This window comes from Rattus norvegicus, chromosome 1, assembly GCF_021556685.1.
Source record: "Rattus norvegicus strain SHRSP/BbbUtx chromosome 1, alternate assembly SHRSP_T2T, whole genome shotgun sequence".
Lineage (NCBI taxonomy): Eukaryota > Metazoa > Chordata > Mammalia > Rodentia > Muridae > Rattus > Rattus norvegicus.
Genome location: NC_141534.1, coordinates 30,560,680 through 30,576,380, shown reverse-complemented (window position 1 = coordinate 30,576,380; position 15,701 = coordinate 30,560,680). Strand labels below are relative to the sequence as shown.

The 15,701-nt window shown below is 45.6% G+C and overlaps 1 protein-coding gene across 3 annotated transcripts in view; it reads left to right on the top strand.

Annotated features, from left to right (window-relative positions):
* Zdhhc11 (zDHHC palmitoyltransferase 11) overlaps positions 1 to 15,701 on the top strand; it is a 30,709-nt gene that overhangs the window by 13,029 nt on the left and 1,979 nt on the right. For 2 of the 3 annotated variants that reach the window (NM_001419501.1, NM_001039342.3), the window contains 4 exon segments: positions 448 to 572; positions 2,486 to 2,641; positions 7,676 to 7,788; positions 10,300 to 10,346. In NM_001419501.1, coding sequence (NP_001406430.1) covers positions 448 to 572; positions 2,486 to 2,641; positions 7,676 to 7,788; positions 10,300 to 10,346 — 441 coding nt within the window. 3 annotated transcript variants of the gene reach the window in all.

Here is a 15,701-nt window from a genome sequence, read left to right as displayed (position 1 = left end):
ATTAACAAGAACAAGAACAAAACCAAAGAAAACAAGAAAGACTGTGGTTCCTGAGTAACCATGATTGCAGCACACTTTCTGGAAGACGTTCTGTCTACCTAGGTGTTAGTCTGCCATCTTGGGGATGGCATCTTGGACATCTTTTCCTATCGGATGGGAATGGCATTCTTGTCTAGACTGCAGAATGGAAGGACATGAGGGCTCAGGTGGAAGGCTATGGGAAGTGTGGAGCAATACAACCATGAACCAGAATCTGCCCGGAGTATGTGAAAGTCATGCTAGAAAGAACACAAGAACAAAGGGTGGAGAAGACACCAGTAGACTTTGAGTTCTGTGCTTCCATATTACCACACCAGGCCTGTGTGTTGATCTGATCTGATCTCAGCTGGGTGTTAGTCTGTCCTAACCTCCCACTCGCTCATCTCTGAGCAGTATTCTCTCATGCAGGTTCTTCTTCTTCTCTGTGGCCTCAGCTGCATTCGGGCTTCTTGGTGTGTTGATTATCTTGTTGTACATCTTCATCCAGTACTTTGTCAACCCCAATGGGCTTCGCATGGATCCTCTATATAAAGGTACCCTTCTGATGCCCAGGGACTGCTGCTGCCTGCTTCCCATGTGCAGAGCCTTAGGCTTCCAGACCTCACCTCAACCCATCTACGTTTCCTCACTCTCCAGTTGACCTGAGACCAGGGATTAGAGTGAGGTATACCCTGACCCTTCAGTCAGTCTTGAGCACCTAGACAGTGGACTGTTTAGCAGTGCTGGGTGGAGAAGGCAGGTGCCTGTCTTGCAGGAAAGAACTACTTGTAGACAGGAACAGAAGAGAGTGGGGCTATTATATGTCTAGCCACAGACTCTGAGAGGAAGCTCAGTGATTCTATGATTAAGCAGGTCCAGAAATCCAAGCCCATGATGTAAATGTCTGCAACAAGCAAAAAGGAAAGGGATTGGAATGAACATGGCCTCCAAAATGTGTCCAAGTCCTGACCTAGACATGAGATGACACATTATTTGAAAAAAAGTGTCTCTGTGGATATGGCTAGGAATTCTGAGCTAAGAAGCCCAGCCTAGGCCCCTCTTGGGCCCAAATCCAATGACAATGTTTCTTCAGGAGAAACAAGGGAAATACAGACTTGCAAAGGACCTATGGAGGTAGGAGTCATAGGCTGGGCAATATGACCACAAACCCAGAAGCACTCAGAACAGGAAGAGGATAGAAGGTCCATCTTCTGGAACCGCAGAGAGGATACTCTGATTTCAGGCTTGTGACTTACAGATATGAGAGGATCACTGTATTGTTAGGTACCACCAGCTTATGATCTCTTGCTACAACAGCCCCAAGATACTGACACATGTGACTGAAGTAGGATGTTCCTTTGCTGGTTATCCTGTGGGCCAGTGGGGTGTCAACCCACCTCTGCTCCAAGCATCATAGGCATCTACCCAAGCCCTGCTACAGGAGAGGTTAGGACCTGTGTGTCACTTGTCTTGGGGCATCCCTGGAGCCAACATGACAGAGTGTTCTTTTGAGAGTTTTGTGAGTTCCATGTAGAAGGACCTCAGTTTCTGTATCCTCTTTGACCACTTAGGACTTGGTACTCCTTAGCATGCTCTGGAAACCACCAAAATGACCCCCTCATTAGTAATGCTGTTACATTTCCCTAAAGAATTGCCATGCTGAGCAAGCATAGAAAGGGAAAAGGAAAGAAAAAGGAAGGGAAGTGAGAAAAATCAAAATATGGTAACCCAGCTGGGGCCACTGCCCATGACATCAGATGTGGTGCAGAGAAGTGGAGCACATTTTTTCCTGGGAGCAGACTTGTGATTCTTTGAGTATAAGTGGAGGTCACTTCCTGGCTTGCCATTCCAGAACCCTACAGAGTCCATGGCTTGGGCTCAGCCATCTTGTGGGCTAGAGTAAACCATGCCATCACTGAGTAAGGGACATCTGTGAGTTGGCATCGGGTGGCCCAGCCCACAAGGCAGCATATAGTATTTCCTTTTCAGACTGCACACATAGGAGTTCATTCTAGAAAGAGCTTAGCACCGTTCTAGGATGTGGTATGGGTTAACATGCTTGGGCTTGGAGCCTGGTCCTCCACTGGTGTGCCGTACAGCCTTGGAAGCCCCATATACATAGTCTGGATCTTGAGGGCCTCAGTGAACAGTGTTAAAGAAATGCACCAAGAGGGTCTTCATTAATGTCTGTGAGGTGATTGATCTGAAATAAAGGTCAAGGCTTTGGAGAAGGGGAAGGGAAGGGGCTGGTCCTGCATGCAGTATTCAGCAACTTCTCTGTATCACCTATCGCAGTGCTGGCCACAGCCAATGGGCCCATAGAGTAGGGCAAACGCAGGGCAAAACCCATCCCTTGGCTGACTGTCCTCTCTCACCCTAGCAAGTGCTATCTATCCCTCTGCTTACCTGACCACAGGTGCTGCAGTTTGGATAGGTGCTGGATGGACATGTCTCTCTGTCTTCATAGAGATCAGCTCTGAGAACACATGGCTGCTGTTCCTCTCACTGTCTCCTGTGCCTGTGAAGACCCCCGTGGTCCTTTCCATCGCGGCGATGGTGCTGCTGCTAGCCATTGCCAGCTTTGTGCTGCTCGGGCACCTGCTTGTCTTCCACTTCTACCTGAGTATGTACCACATAGCCTTGTCGCTTTAGTTCATGTGTCCCGGGGCAGACGGCACCCTGGGGAGCCTTGCCAGAAATGAGTTCATAGAAAAAGGGCAGACTACAGGGAAGAGATAGCAAAAGAAGGCCAGCAAGTCCAGCAAGGAACTGAACTCATGTTCAGAAGCCCACAGAACGCACAGGAGACACTAAAATACACAGAGATAAAGGGATATGACCATTAGGCAAGAACAGGACCTAGGAGCAGGAGGATTTAGGAGAGCAACACATGGGAATTATAACAATGAAACTTAAGCTCAAAGGACCAATTTCCCTCTCCCAAAGAGGAGACTCTATATCCACAAATATGTGTCAGACACCTTTTGTGCTACTATGGCCATCTGCCTAAGGAAGTGTTGAGTTAGAGCCACCCCTTCTATACACATGGTTTCTGCTGTAGGGAACTGGCCATGAAACGTCTTTGTTCTCTGGCAATGGTAGGCCTGGCTACACCTGCAGTGTGGGTTCCCTCCAGCTTCACTCATCCAAACCTTGGTGGTACAGAGCCTGCCTGAGGCTGTGATAGCAGTGTCTTGTAAAGTGCTAGCCTTCTCCCATGGAAAGACCCCACTTATGACCAGTGCTTCTTACCAGTAGCATTGCCATGAACCTAAAGAGCTTGCTTCTTAACCTTAACCTTTGTTTAACACACACTCCTGACTTCAGCATTGTTGATGACTTGAAACGTGGATGCTTCTGCTTCTGCTGCTTCTTCTTCTTCTTCTTCTTCTTCTTCTTCTTCTTCTTCTTCTTCTTCTTCTTCTTCTTCTTCTTCTTCTTCTTCTTCTTCTTCTTTCTTCTCCCCCTCCTCCTTCTCCCCCTCCTCCTTCTCCCCCCTCCTCCTCCCCTCCTTCCTGCTTCTTCTTCTTTGCTCTCATCCTCTTCCTCCTTTCCCCCCTCCTCCCCCTTTTCTTTTTCCTCCTCCCTCCTCCTCCTCTTCCAAGTACAGTGAAGACCCATGGATTAAATCTTGTGACTTTAATTTGAAGTTATATTTTTAGGTTGTATATAGGATGACACGGCTCACTTATATCTCTATGTGTTTGGATATGTTTGTAGAGTGGGAGGGAGCCAAGCCTCAAACTTACTTCAGCAGAGCTTATGTGTCTCAACAGACCACCACTGCTATTTTACAATAACAAGGCTAGGAGGGAACCTCACATTCGCTGTGACTTAAACACTCAGAATGACGTATCTTTTGGGTTACTTTTAAAGATCTCCACTACTTTTATAAATAGGAATTTAAAAGAAACATTGTTTCTAAGCTTACCTGGAAAATTTTCTCATATCTAAATGCTTTCACACTTATCAGTAATGCAATTTTCCTAGCACCTGACCTCATGTAGAACACATTTCCTTTTTTATCTAGATGTCCCTCCCTCTTTCTCAGAGTTAGGTCTCGTACCTGGTGTCATGCCAGTGCTCCCTACAGAACCTACACCCATAGACCCTGAAGATTACTGGGTCCATTTTGCCCAGGAACACAGTGTTAGCCACTTTCTCTTTCCACTTCATAGCAAGGACTTTGTGCCTACCATGTGCCAACCCAAGGCAAGGGAGGGGCAATTTTGCATCTGTGGATGGAGTTTGGAATCATCCACATTCTGGTAGTGAGGGGTCAATGGCACTGAGGCACACCGTGTGGATAGCACTTTACTGAGACACACTCTGGACATCAGATTGCATAGAATAAACAGTAAAGCCTGCATGCAAGTTATGGATATGCTAAGTTCAGAATCGTGAGCACCACAGAATGTTGGCTTCTTCCCATAGAAGGCTCCTAGAAGGGAGGATGTCCCCTGGAATATGTCAGACAACATGATCAGTTTTGTCCCACCTGGACCATGTATGAGACACTCAGTAGCAAGGACCCAGACACTCTTAGGACTAGGTTCTGGGAGTACACAGTCTAGCCCACACATGAAGCTGCCTAATCTGAAGGAAGCACCAGAGCTTAATACCTGTACCATTCTTCACCCAATGCCCCCAGGAGGCCAGACAGTCTGGTGCACTCCCTGTTGCTCATTCAGGCTGAGGAAAAGTCTAGCATCATCTCGAGTCTTCACGAATCTCAAAAACTCACCCATAACCTTTTGGGCCCTAGATATGGTGTGTTTTACTGGTGGCAAGAGTGTTCTGTCATTGACATTCATAGAGCCAAGACCCATAGAAGAGCCAGATGCCTCCTGAGTAACGCTGGTTCCAGGATTTAGTAAGGATGCTGGCCCCAAGTTCTGCCTTCTACCACCATGCCTGCCCTCTCAAACTATCCTCTGGGACAAAGATACATCAGAGCAGCTTCTATCTGGAAGGAAAAAGCATGGAGACCTCACATGACCCAAGTTGGGAAGACGTGCATTGATGCCCCGTAGTTGTCCATGATATCTTTACTTGGTTCTCTGAACAAAGACCCCAAGCTGAAAGCTGTGGAAATCAAGGGCTCCATGCATGCAGAACTCACAGATGGAGAGGGAGGTGTGGTACAGAGAGCCCTGACTGCATTTCTATGGCCCGTGCACTGGGCCACATATGCTGGACATACTTCTAGCTAGCACTTCCCAGCTCCAAGGTGTAAGAGACTGACCACTTACTGCTTTTAACCCCAAGATCCTTGATGCTAGAAATGACTTGTTCTCTGCATTCATGGTCAGCCAGGCCTCTTACAAAGGGCTGTTACACTGGTGACAGAGGCCAGGGGACTGTTGCTCAGCCTTCATTCTGTGGAGTGAGTTCAAGTAAGCCTCAGTTTGCTGCTCCCCCCACCCCAAATATTGACTAGAACTTGCTTTCATCTCTCCTCTCCAGAAATGTTACCAAGGTGTGTGATAGTCAAGCTAACCCTTCTGGTCAGCTACTATGAAGTCGAAGATCTGTGAATTGGCTGGAAATGTGTGTGTGGTGTGGCCACAGATATAGACATCAGTTCTTGTGGCTGCTGATATAGCAGCTCATGGTGAGCTGCAGTATGCCTGCACTGTCTCTTTTATGGTGGACAGGAGATTCATAGAGAGACATGAGGCTGTGCTTCCTGCAGAATAGCTTGCTTCCCTTTGCTTCCCTCTGACAGACTGTGGTATTGAGAAGGGCCTGCCCTGGCCATAAGAGTATTTCCAGTTTAAGGCATCCTCTGTAGGCCAGAGACATGCACAGATTTGGTACCCGAATCACTTTTCAAAACTGCCCAAGTGTACTGCAGGTGATGCCACATGTGCTGTGCCAAACCCTGGAGGACAAGTCAGGGGCCGCTAGCCACCATGGTCCCTAATGACACTCAGGAAGGGCTCACAGGGCTGAGAGCAGGATGAGGTATAACCAGTGGCAGCTGGAACTGGAGTAGTACTAAGGATAGGGCTGTTCGGTATGAGGAGACCAGAAAGTGTTCCTCTTAGAGGGAAAAACTGGAGGCAGACTGAACGTGTTGAGTTTAGACACGAAGTGTTTCCAGGACGTGTTGGTTTTTGTTGTATTAGGAGGACGGGCCAAAACTGTAGCCCTCACTCAGCTGTAGGGCCAGCTCAGCTGAGTCCTCTTCAGGGCACTGCTATTGGGACTCAGTGGCTACACCGCCATCATAAGATTCTTCTGACTCCCTGAAAGGTTATTGGCAGACGTAGCTTCTCGAGTCACTGACTTGTCACTTTGCTCTGACCCTTCCTGGATGGACTGCAAAGTGTCCCACAGCAGTGACAGGCTTCACGGGAGGAGCAGGACAGCAGAATACCCTGGCCATGGATAAGGATCACTGAAAGCTTAGTCTGTAGATCTGGCCTGCACTCAAGGGCTGGATCTCAAGGTACAAGCACTCATGCGGATGGCCCTCTACCAGGCACCACTTTGAAGACGGGCTGGAGATTTGAGGGCCCAGTGCTCAGCAAGTGTGGGCAGTTGAAGCTCCTGCAATGGAGGGATGAGAGAGTGGTTGGCCATGCTGGGTGAGGAACAATGGGGTGAATCCAGTGGAGAAAGGGCAGAATCCACACATTGCCAGAGCTTGGTACCTGGTCACCCTAAATGACATACAGGAATATAACTCATCCTTGGATATGCTCATCAGCTGGCTTCTTTCTCTGGGAAGAAGGAATGTTTTAATGAGAATGTAAGAAAGTGTGCACAGGCTTACTCTGACGTAGGTGCTGGGAGCTAATGAGACTGGATCACAGCGGGGTGGGCCTAAGAAGATTCATCACTCTTAAGAGAATAAAGCCAAATTCTGTAGGACCTTTGGGGGATGAGGTGGCCCACGCTGTCTGCTACCTGAGCTACAGAGAGGGGCGATTGGGTGCCCCCATGTATGTTGGTTTTGAAAAGTCAGAGCCCTCCCCAGAAGCACGGGGCTGAGATAGGCGCTTACAGCTCTTTTCTCAAAAACACGTCCGATCTTCTTGAAGTAATCCAAATTGTTCTGCTAGGTGCGGTTGCCAAAGTCCCAGGCTGTGCTTGCCATGTGTCACATTTCTTGGTATCCCTGTGCTGTCTGAGTAAAGAGCACCTAGGGTGAAGTGGCTGCATGGGTTGGGGGAAGCAGGCACAGGGTGGGTAGACTGCAGGGTCAGCCCAGGGGGCCAGCATTTCTACCAGCAGGACTTCTGTTGCCCTTAGGTAGATGGCAGGCTTCCAGAATCCTTGGACAAAGAATTCTTTCCTGAGCCTTCCCTCTTAGAGCCACCCCAGGAGATTCTGGAGTAGTCATGATGCAGAAAGCAGGGGACCCATGAAAGGTGCAGAGTCCACCTCCTCTGGGGTACCACATCTCTACCCTAAATTAGATGCTTTGTCTTGGGCAATAGGGAACACTTAGGTCTTGTCCCGTGTAAACTATGCGGAGCATTGCTTGTCTGGCCCTGACACACCTGGTCCTCCCCTTGTTCTTGGAACGTGCAAGGCAGGACAGTCATTCCCTGGCAAGGTGGACTGCACATTGCACATGAGATTCTGTGTGGTATTTTGTGTGGCTGCCAGGTGACCCTGTCCTTTTGTCCTCCCCTCCACTTTGTAGTTTCTAAGAAACTGAGCACATTTGACTACATGATGCAGACCCGATTCCAGAAGAGTCCACGCCCAGCAGAGAAGAAAGAGCTACCTCCTCGGAAGAAGGGGAACGTTTCCCAGGTGCGCCTGTCCCCCCTCCGTGTCATGTTCATGGAAAGGCTGAGGCCAATGTGTGGAGGTGCCCTAGACCATCCAGCTTTGCACTGATCTCACTGTTGATACTGTCCTGGGAGTGTGTGGTGTAGTGTGGCCCTGTATACACGCAGTACTTAGTGTGTCTGTTGCATAGTGTATAATGTATATATGCATATGTGCAGTGTTTTCATGTATGGTATTTCTGTGTGGCATGCAATGTGCAGGGTGCATGATGTAAGTGTGCTTTAGCTGTGTCAATGTGTGTGTCTATATATGGCAATAATGTACGTGTCATGGGTATAGTATGTGACATGTATATGGTATGTTATATGTCTTTGGTGTTTCTTTGTAATGTATCGTGTTTACATGGCATACAGTGCATCATGTGGTATGTGCTTTGTCTGTAGGTTGTTTGTGATACGTGATTCATCTGTGTGGTATGTATCTATGAGTGGTGTTTGATATATATGGTATGGAGTATGCCAGTGTTGTGTGAGTTTGTGTGCTAGGTCTGTGCTTGTGTGATGTGTCTGTGTGATCTGTGATGTGTGTGTGTGTGTGTGTGTGTGTGCATGTGTATGGTGTGTTTGTGTGATGTTTCTATGGGATGTGTAGTGTCTGCTATATGGTATATAGTGTATGTGGTGTGACTATATAGTGTGTGAAGTGTATCAGGCATTTATATGGTATATCTGTGTGATGTGTGCACAGTATCTCTGTGCCAACCACACTCATCCTTAGGAGTAGTTAACCAACACAAATCTGACTTCATGGTTTTGTTTGTTTGGTTTTTTGTGCATTTGTATGTGTATGGGCATGGTGTGTGTTCTTTTGATTTAGTTTTTGTTTTGTTTTTAAGAGACAGAAAGAACATTGTGGGAAACCTGGGAGAGGAAAGATTATAATTAAAGTATTGTGTATAAAGTTCTCAAATAAATAAAAATAAAACAAAACAAGAAACACGGAGAGACAGGAGAAGGAAGAAGGAAGTCTCACACAAACTCAGATCACAGAGGAGGGAGGACCCTGTTTAGTGACACCAGGATTAACGTGATATTAAACACAGTGTCAGCACAAGAGACTACAGTAAGCTAAAGATATTCAGGAAACACAAGGGAAACACATGAAACACTGGCTAACCAACACGTAAGAGTAATGCACACACAGGATTGTATACTGTGAATATGTGATGTTGATTCTAAAAATGTATTTGTTTAGCATCTGTAGATCAACTATAATAATAAAATGCTAATAGAATAAAGGTCAAGAACCTTATGATCATGTCAACCCATATAGAAAATGAACGTGGACTATATTTAAGCCCCACTTCTGATTAAAAAGAAAGTACCCACAACCCAAGAATAAGATGAAAACTATGAGGATCACTTTATTCTGTTACTTTCATGACAAAAGAGTGGCCTTCCAGCCTGAGCTGGGAACAGGTAAGGACATCCACTCGCACCACCTTTGACATCATACTAAAGCCAGTGCAATGGTAGCTTAAGGCATGAAGTGAACAGCAGGAACCTGTTTATAGGCAACATATTTCTTAATAATGTGTAAACTGGTAGCTTAACAGCTTTGCAACAGACTTGTACCAAATATATGGAATAAAGGCCCAGAATTACACCTTTCATTTTTGATCAGCTTGTGTTAAACAAAGATAGCAAGGTAACTGGGAAGATGGCTTCCTTGGCTGGCCCTGAGCTGAATATAGCCAAGACTGAAGAACATTTTGAGTTCTTCATCCTGGCAAAACACCCAAAGCCAACCACAGGTCTCAGTCTGAGAGCTAAATTATAACATTTTTAGAGAAAAGAAAAAAAATCAGCAATTTCCACTAATATAACAGTGAGATCAATGTCTAAATAAATGAGACAATGGAATTTATAAAAAGTAAAATTTTGTTTTCAAAAGTTTCATTAAGAAATGAAATACAAGCCATCGTCAACATGTTTCTAAACCACACACTTGTGCCAAAAATACTAACGGCTTTCTAATGAAATGGACCTGAATCTGATCAAATCCTTCACTCAGGAGAATATGGATGTCAAGGAAGCCTGTGGAACATGGTAGGCATTTGGTAAGACCATGATAAGATACCCACACACCCACCAGCTAACCTCCATCAAAAAGTCTGACAGAACCATGTTACTGACAAGGCAGAGGGAGAAGGCTTGCCCCAAGGAGCAGAAGGTGAATGGATATGTAAATTCGCCAGCGGTGAAAGCAGTAGGCGGTCCTTAGAAAGCTGCATAAGTATTACTACTCAGCCATCTGTCAGCCTTCTCCCACCCTGCCATGGAGAAAGGAAAGCATATGTGTACATAAACATGTTTCTGAGGAAGAGTGCTCTCTGAGGAAGGGAACTGTCCCTCAAATGTCCTTAAAACTCTCTCTCAAAACTGAAAAACGGGCTCTAGTTGCAAAGAGCAGGCAGGAAGCCTACCATAAGTAGCTTCTTGTCTCAGCTATGTACTTTGATTTGCTCCACAGGAAAAGAGTAACAACTTGACTTGGCCTACGTCCCCAACCAGGCCCAGGTGAGTGGCAGCCTCCTGGTGGTATTTTATCTGGAAAACAGCTATCGGCTCTCCTTAGTTCAAAAGGGCTTTAGAAAAGGGTTCATCTTTGGTGTGATGTTTTTTTTTTTTTTGGTTCTTTTTTTCGGAGCTGGGGACCGAACCCAGGGCCTTGCGCTTCCTAGGTATCCTAGGTAAGCGCTCTACCACTGAGCTAAATCCCCAGCCCCTGGTGTGATGTTTTAAATGACAGAATGGCATAGTATAAAACACAGTTGTTTCACTCAGCTTACTGACATTCCTAGCAGTTTGTGGCTGCACAAACTGAGAAGTTTTCTTCACAGCTGTACTATCACTGGTAAACATGAAATAAAACTGCTTTACGTGCGTGTGGGTTCATGCATATGTGTATGCACGTATCTACGGAGGCCAGAGATTGACTGATGTCTTCCTTGATTGCTTCCCACTTTACTTTTTGAGAGCCAGTATCTCTAATTCTATCGTCGTCTCTCTCTTCTCCACCCCCAACCCACCGGGTGCTTGATTGGCAGGTCAGGGAACTCCCGGGATCCTTCCATCTCCACTTTCCCAGCGCTGGGATAACAGACACACGCTAACCCATCTGGCTTTTTACCTGTGTGCCAGGGATGAAGTTCATGCTCTCATGTTTGCAGGGCAAGTGATTTACCCACTAAGCTGTTTCCCTTGTTCTGTCTGCTTATTTTTCTGCATCCATATATAGCCACGTGGGAAGCTGTGTCCCTGTCACCCTCTTACATGCTTGGCTTAGATGATGAGATCCTAAGACTCAGATTTTGTCACTGAATTCATTCTTGAGTCGTGGAGGTATTGATTAAGAATGCTTCCAAGTGACAGGTCTGCCTAACAGCAAGATGCATCCCACCAGAATCATAAGACAGAAGTCGGCTCCAGCACAGCGTGGGGACACCTGCTCCATAGTGTATCTGTCCCCATGTTTTTATATAGCCAAGAAAAGTTGTAGCAGAGACATGGTTACAGAGTAACAGAATGTCCCCCCTTGGCTTTCTGTTGTGCTTTCTTCTGTTGTGCTTTCTCTCCTCATCACAGGATAAACACAAATGCCTGTGTATTTTAAGCAGTTAATGCACATAGTCTTTTTCCAGTTTCTGGGTGTTATGTTTGACCGTCTCAGTTATGTCACCTCTAGGACCTGTTGATACAAATTAAAGAAAAAAAATTAGACATTCACTCAAGCCTCCTCAGACAGATAGACATATGCACAACCCTGTCCAACCCTCAGTCATGATCCCCATCCAAGACACAGCAGGTGACATAGGGGTCTGCTGAGAAGGCCAGAAATAGTTACTCTGGCCTGACCTCACAGGTCAGTGCCCTGTGCAGCATTGAGACTTCTCTAGTTGCTTCCCTGATGGCCATGCCTTGGGGTGGGGGTGGGGCTCTGTCATAAGAACAGGAGGCTATTCTTCTGAGGGGGAAGTCATGGCCTCTCCATGAAAAGTACAAAGAGGTGATAGCCCAGAGATCAGGACTAAGTAGGAAATAAAAGGGATACTCCATTCCTGTCTAGTAGACGAAAGATGCACTCTCCATGATTCTCTGGGAATTAGGTCTCTCTGGAGGCCCAAGGCTCAGACTGCTGGTGGATTTTGCCAGTGTCGCGTTCTCCATATATGAGTCAGAGAGCATCACCAGGTTCCCTCTTGCCAATATAACTGTCATGGATTATTAGACTGTCATGGCAGACAGGAAGATTCTATGCCTGCTTGATTCTTCCACATCAAAACTGTAATATCCCCTCATTGCTTCAACTTTTCACAAGAGCCACCCATTAAGTAAAAACATTCTTCATGTCACTGCTTAATAACCTGCAGTGACATTTTGAACACAGACTGTAGCCCTGGCTGGCTTTAAACTCACTATGTATCCAAGGTCACTCTTAGCTACAAGGTGAGTTCAAAACTAGCCTGGATTACAGAATGAGGCCCTGTCTCAAGAAACAAAACAACAACGCAAATCCATCCCATAATACATAGGGCTGCAGAGATGACCCAATGGTTAAGAACCTGGGTTCTCAACATCCACATGGTAGTTCACAGTCATCTGTAACTCTAGTTCCAGGAGATCTGACCCTGCCTTCTGACCTCCTTAGGCAGTCACAGATGTGGTACACATTCATACACAGCTGTAAGCAGAACATTCATTTACTTAAATCTTTAAAAAAAATCATAAAAATTTCACTTCCTCACAAGTCTGAAGCATCCTCCTTTTCAGAACATAGCACAGATGCCCCTCAGTATACTATATAAGGATACAGTCCCTTCCGGACCAAGCTCCCTACCCTCCTATGCGGGGACCATGCATGGCACGGGTGTTGTGTCAGACATTGCCCCTGGTGTGTGTTAAGGCTGTGTCTGGAGTCGACTTTGCTAACACCCTCCTGAAGCACTGCCTGTCGGGTAGAGGCAGTGATAGCTTGGAACTTGTCCATCCTGCATCGCTCCATGCTTCTCCCTCTTCCCACAAAGGCTGAACAATTCACATTCTTTTCAACTCCACTCTTTTCAGCTGTCAGAAGACAAGGTGCTAGTCCAGCTGTGTTGGTCTTCATCAGCTTTGATAGCGCTTCCAGAACCAGGCCATGGCCAGGACTAATGAAATGGCCCAGAAAGCCCCTACCTAAACAGGACGTTAGCTCAGAAAGGCTTGATTGCCACCATCTAGTCACGTGGACAGCTCTTGGCACCTGACTGGCTGAGAGTCAGTGAAGTGTGCCCTTAGGGAACACTTGCTCCTACAATAGGTGCGGTTTGGAGCCAAACATTACTACTCGTGTATACAGACAAATTTATGTCAAACTTAGTAAATACTAACAGTATTATTTTTAGTTTTATCCAGATGAAATGAGTAGCATTTTGGCATGTTTCCTTTTAGTAGCAATGAGAACAATGAGAAACTTTCATGTGTGAGAGTCAGTCTCTCACTGTATCTCTCGGGCAGGCCTCAGGCTTCTAGACTCAAGGCCTCCCTGCCTTTGTTACCTAAAAGTCGGGGTACAAGCCTGTGTCATAGAGCCTGACTAAAGAACAAACATTTTCTCACGAACGAACATTTTAAAAATGTTTTGGCCAGTTGGAGTTTTTGTTGTTGTTGTTAAAAATAGTTTTCAAATATGAATGGCTCTTTTCCTACTGAGAAAGCGTAGATCATTTTCAAAATGTGTTTATGGTGTCTTCTAATACTGCGGAGGCCATAAAGTTTGGAAGCTACAAAATTCTCTTCTGTTTTGCTTTAAAAATAAAAGTCATCCTCACCTAAGGCTGTGTAAGTACCCCAGGGCATTTCATCAATGTCTTTTGCCAAAACACTTTGCTAGTTTTATTTACTGTTTTACATTCTTGTTTTTAAGTTATCTTGGTTTTTTAATTTGATGATACACACAAGATGAGATTATCTTATAGCTACTAGTTGCCACCTCATTACAAGTACACATTTTCCAATCTCCAGTTCCCTCACACACTGGCCGGCCTCTCTCTCAACTTAGGTGCCTCTGCTCGTCCCTTTAGCACCTCTGAGCCTTTGTTCTTTAAGACCTCATTTCCCTGTTTTAATCTCCAGTAGCACATTTCCCTCCTAAGGCTTCGTTGTACTTTTGGCATTTCTTTCACATTTTTTTCTCCCATGTAAGCTTTTAAATCACTTTGCTTTGGTGAAAAGCACGGCTTTTGGACTGGAGTTGCACTAAATACACCCTTTTTCTTGAGGAGAAACTGGTGTTTGGGATAGTGAAGTAGCCTGTCTTCACTATCATATCACCTTCATAGTGAAGGGTAGGCTGACCCTGTGGCCCTTCCCATCCTTTGTGCCCAGGAAGTTTATACCTTGAGAAAATGTCTCCCATCAGCCCATTTCTCCCAGCAGTGCAGGGTCAGAGGTACTCCTGGGACTAGAATCCTAGCTGACGGTTCACACTTCCTTCATGCCAACGCTGACAGTTGCTCTAGGTTTCTCCGTTCATTGATTGGTCTGTGAGGATAGCTTATTCTGGGAAAAAAACTATTTTATTTTAAACAGCTTTTTTTTTCTCCCTAAATTGGTTTCTTGGAAACTTGATTGGCAGTACTATTGTGTAACCAAATCATTGTGAATGCCGGTTTGAAATGTTACCTAATCCTTTAAGCAGACTTCCAGAGTGTTTCTTTTTGTTTCTCTTCCTGATATGCTGGCAGAAACCTCACTGTGGCTATGACTGTAGCTCCACTCCAAATCCCAACCACTTCATTTTGTTTCCGACTCCCGAGTGGATGCACATTATAGAAAAAAATTAAATTGCAAATTTTCTAAGTGAAACTAAAATTCCCCTTACCTAAGTCTCCTGGCCACCAGGAGTCCGGCTGGCATTTCCACGGTCTTTCCTTTTAGTTCTTCCTCATCAGATATTTGATCCTCTGTTTAATCAAATTGTAATCATTACCTATCACTCTTGGGGCCTACTTCTTAAACTCCCCATTTTTGTCAATATGGCTAAAAGAAAAAGAATCTTGTTCTGGGGGGTATAAGTGACTTCATCTTTGGGGTATACACAGGCCTCATTTCTGAAGTATTATTTTTACTTTATAATATTTATTCTTTTCCAGTAAGATGGTGAGTTAGCCTCATATTGAAAAGTTCAGTGTGTGTGTGTGTGTGTGTGTGTGTGTGTGTGTGTGTGTGTGTGTGCATTTGACAGACCACAGGCCATAGCCACAACTCTCAAAATGCAATGCCCAATACAATGCTACCTGCTCCTTTGTACCATACCCAGCAGGGCTCCAGGGACTTGGATCTAATGAGGGTGGTGAAGTAATGAAGAAAAGACAAACAGGCAGATACACAGAGAGCTGGCATCAGGTGGTCTGGGCTAGAGAGACTGCACCCCGGAGGCTCAGCGTGTTTATTATGTAGAGTTGAGCAAGAAGGTGGAGTTATGGTATACAGCTAGTTAAAGAGAATAAAAAGGCAGAGTTTATGATATACCTCTGAATCGATGGTACTGATTTAGCTAATATCAGTGAGACACGCCTCTGTGGGGTGGGGCGTGGCATTTTCATGCCGTAATCATCTAGGAGGGGGAAAGCTATAGTGGACATATTCTGCATACACTGTCAACATTTGTACTAGGTCCCCTGAGGAACACTTTGACCTCCCTCTGAGCCTCAGCCTAGCAAGAAGGCTATGCTAGGTCAGAGGCTCTGGGGTCCTTATCGTAACTGGCTTGTGTCAACACACACGATCACCCAGGACTTGACACACTCCGGGGTTTCTCAAGTTCCTATACTTTCAGATACAGAAACAGTTTCTATGGCAACCTAACAGTGTGGATGTAGATAATAAACA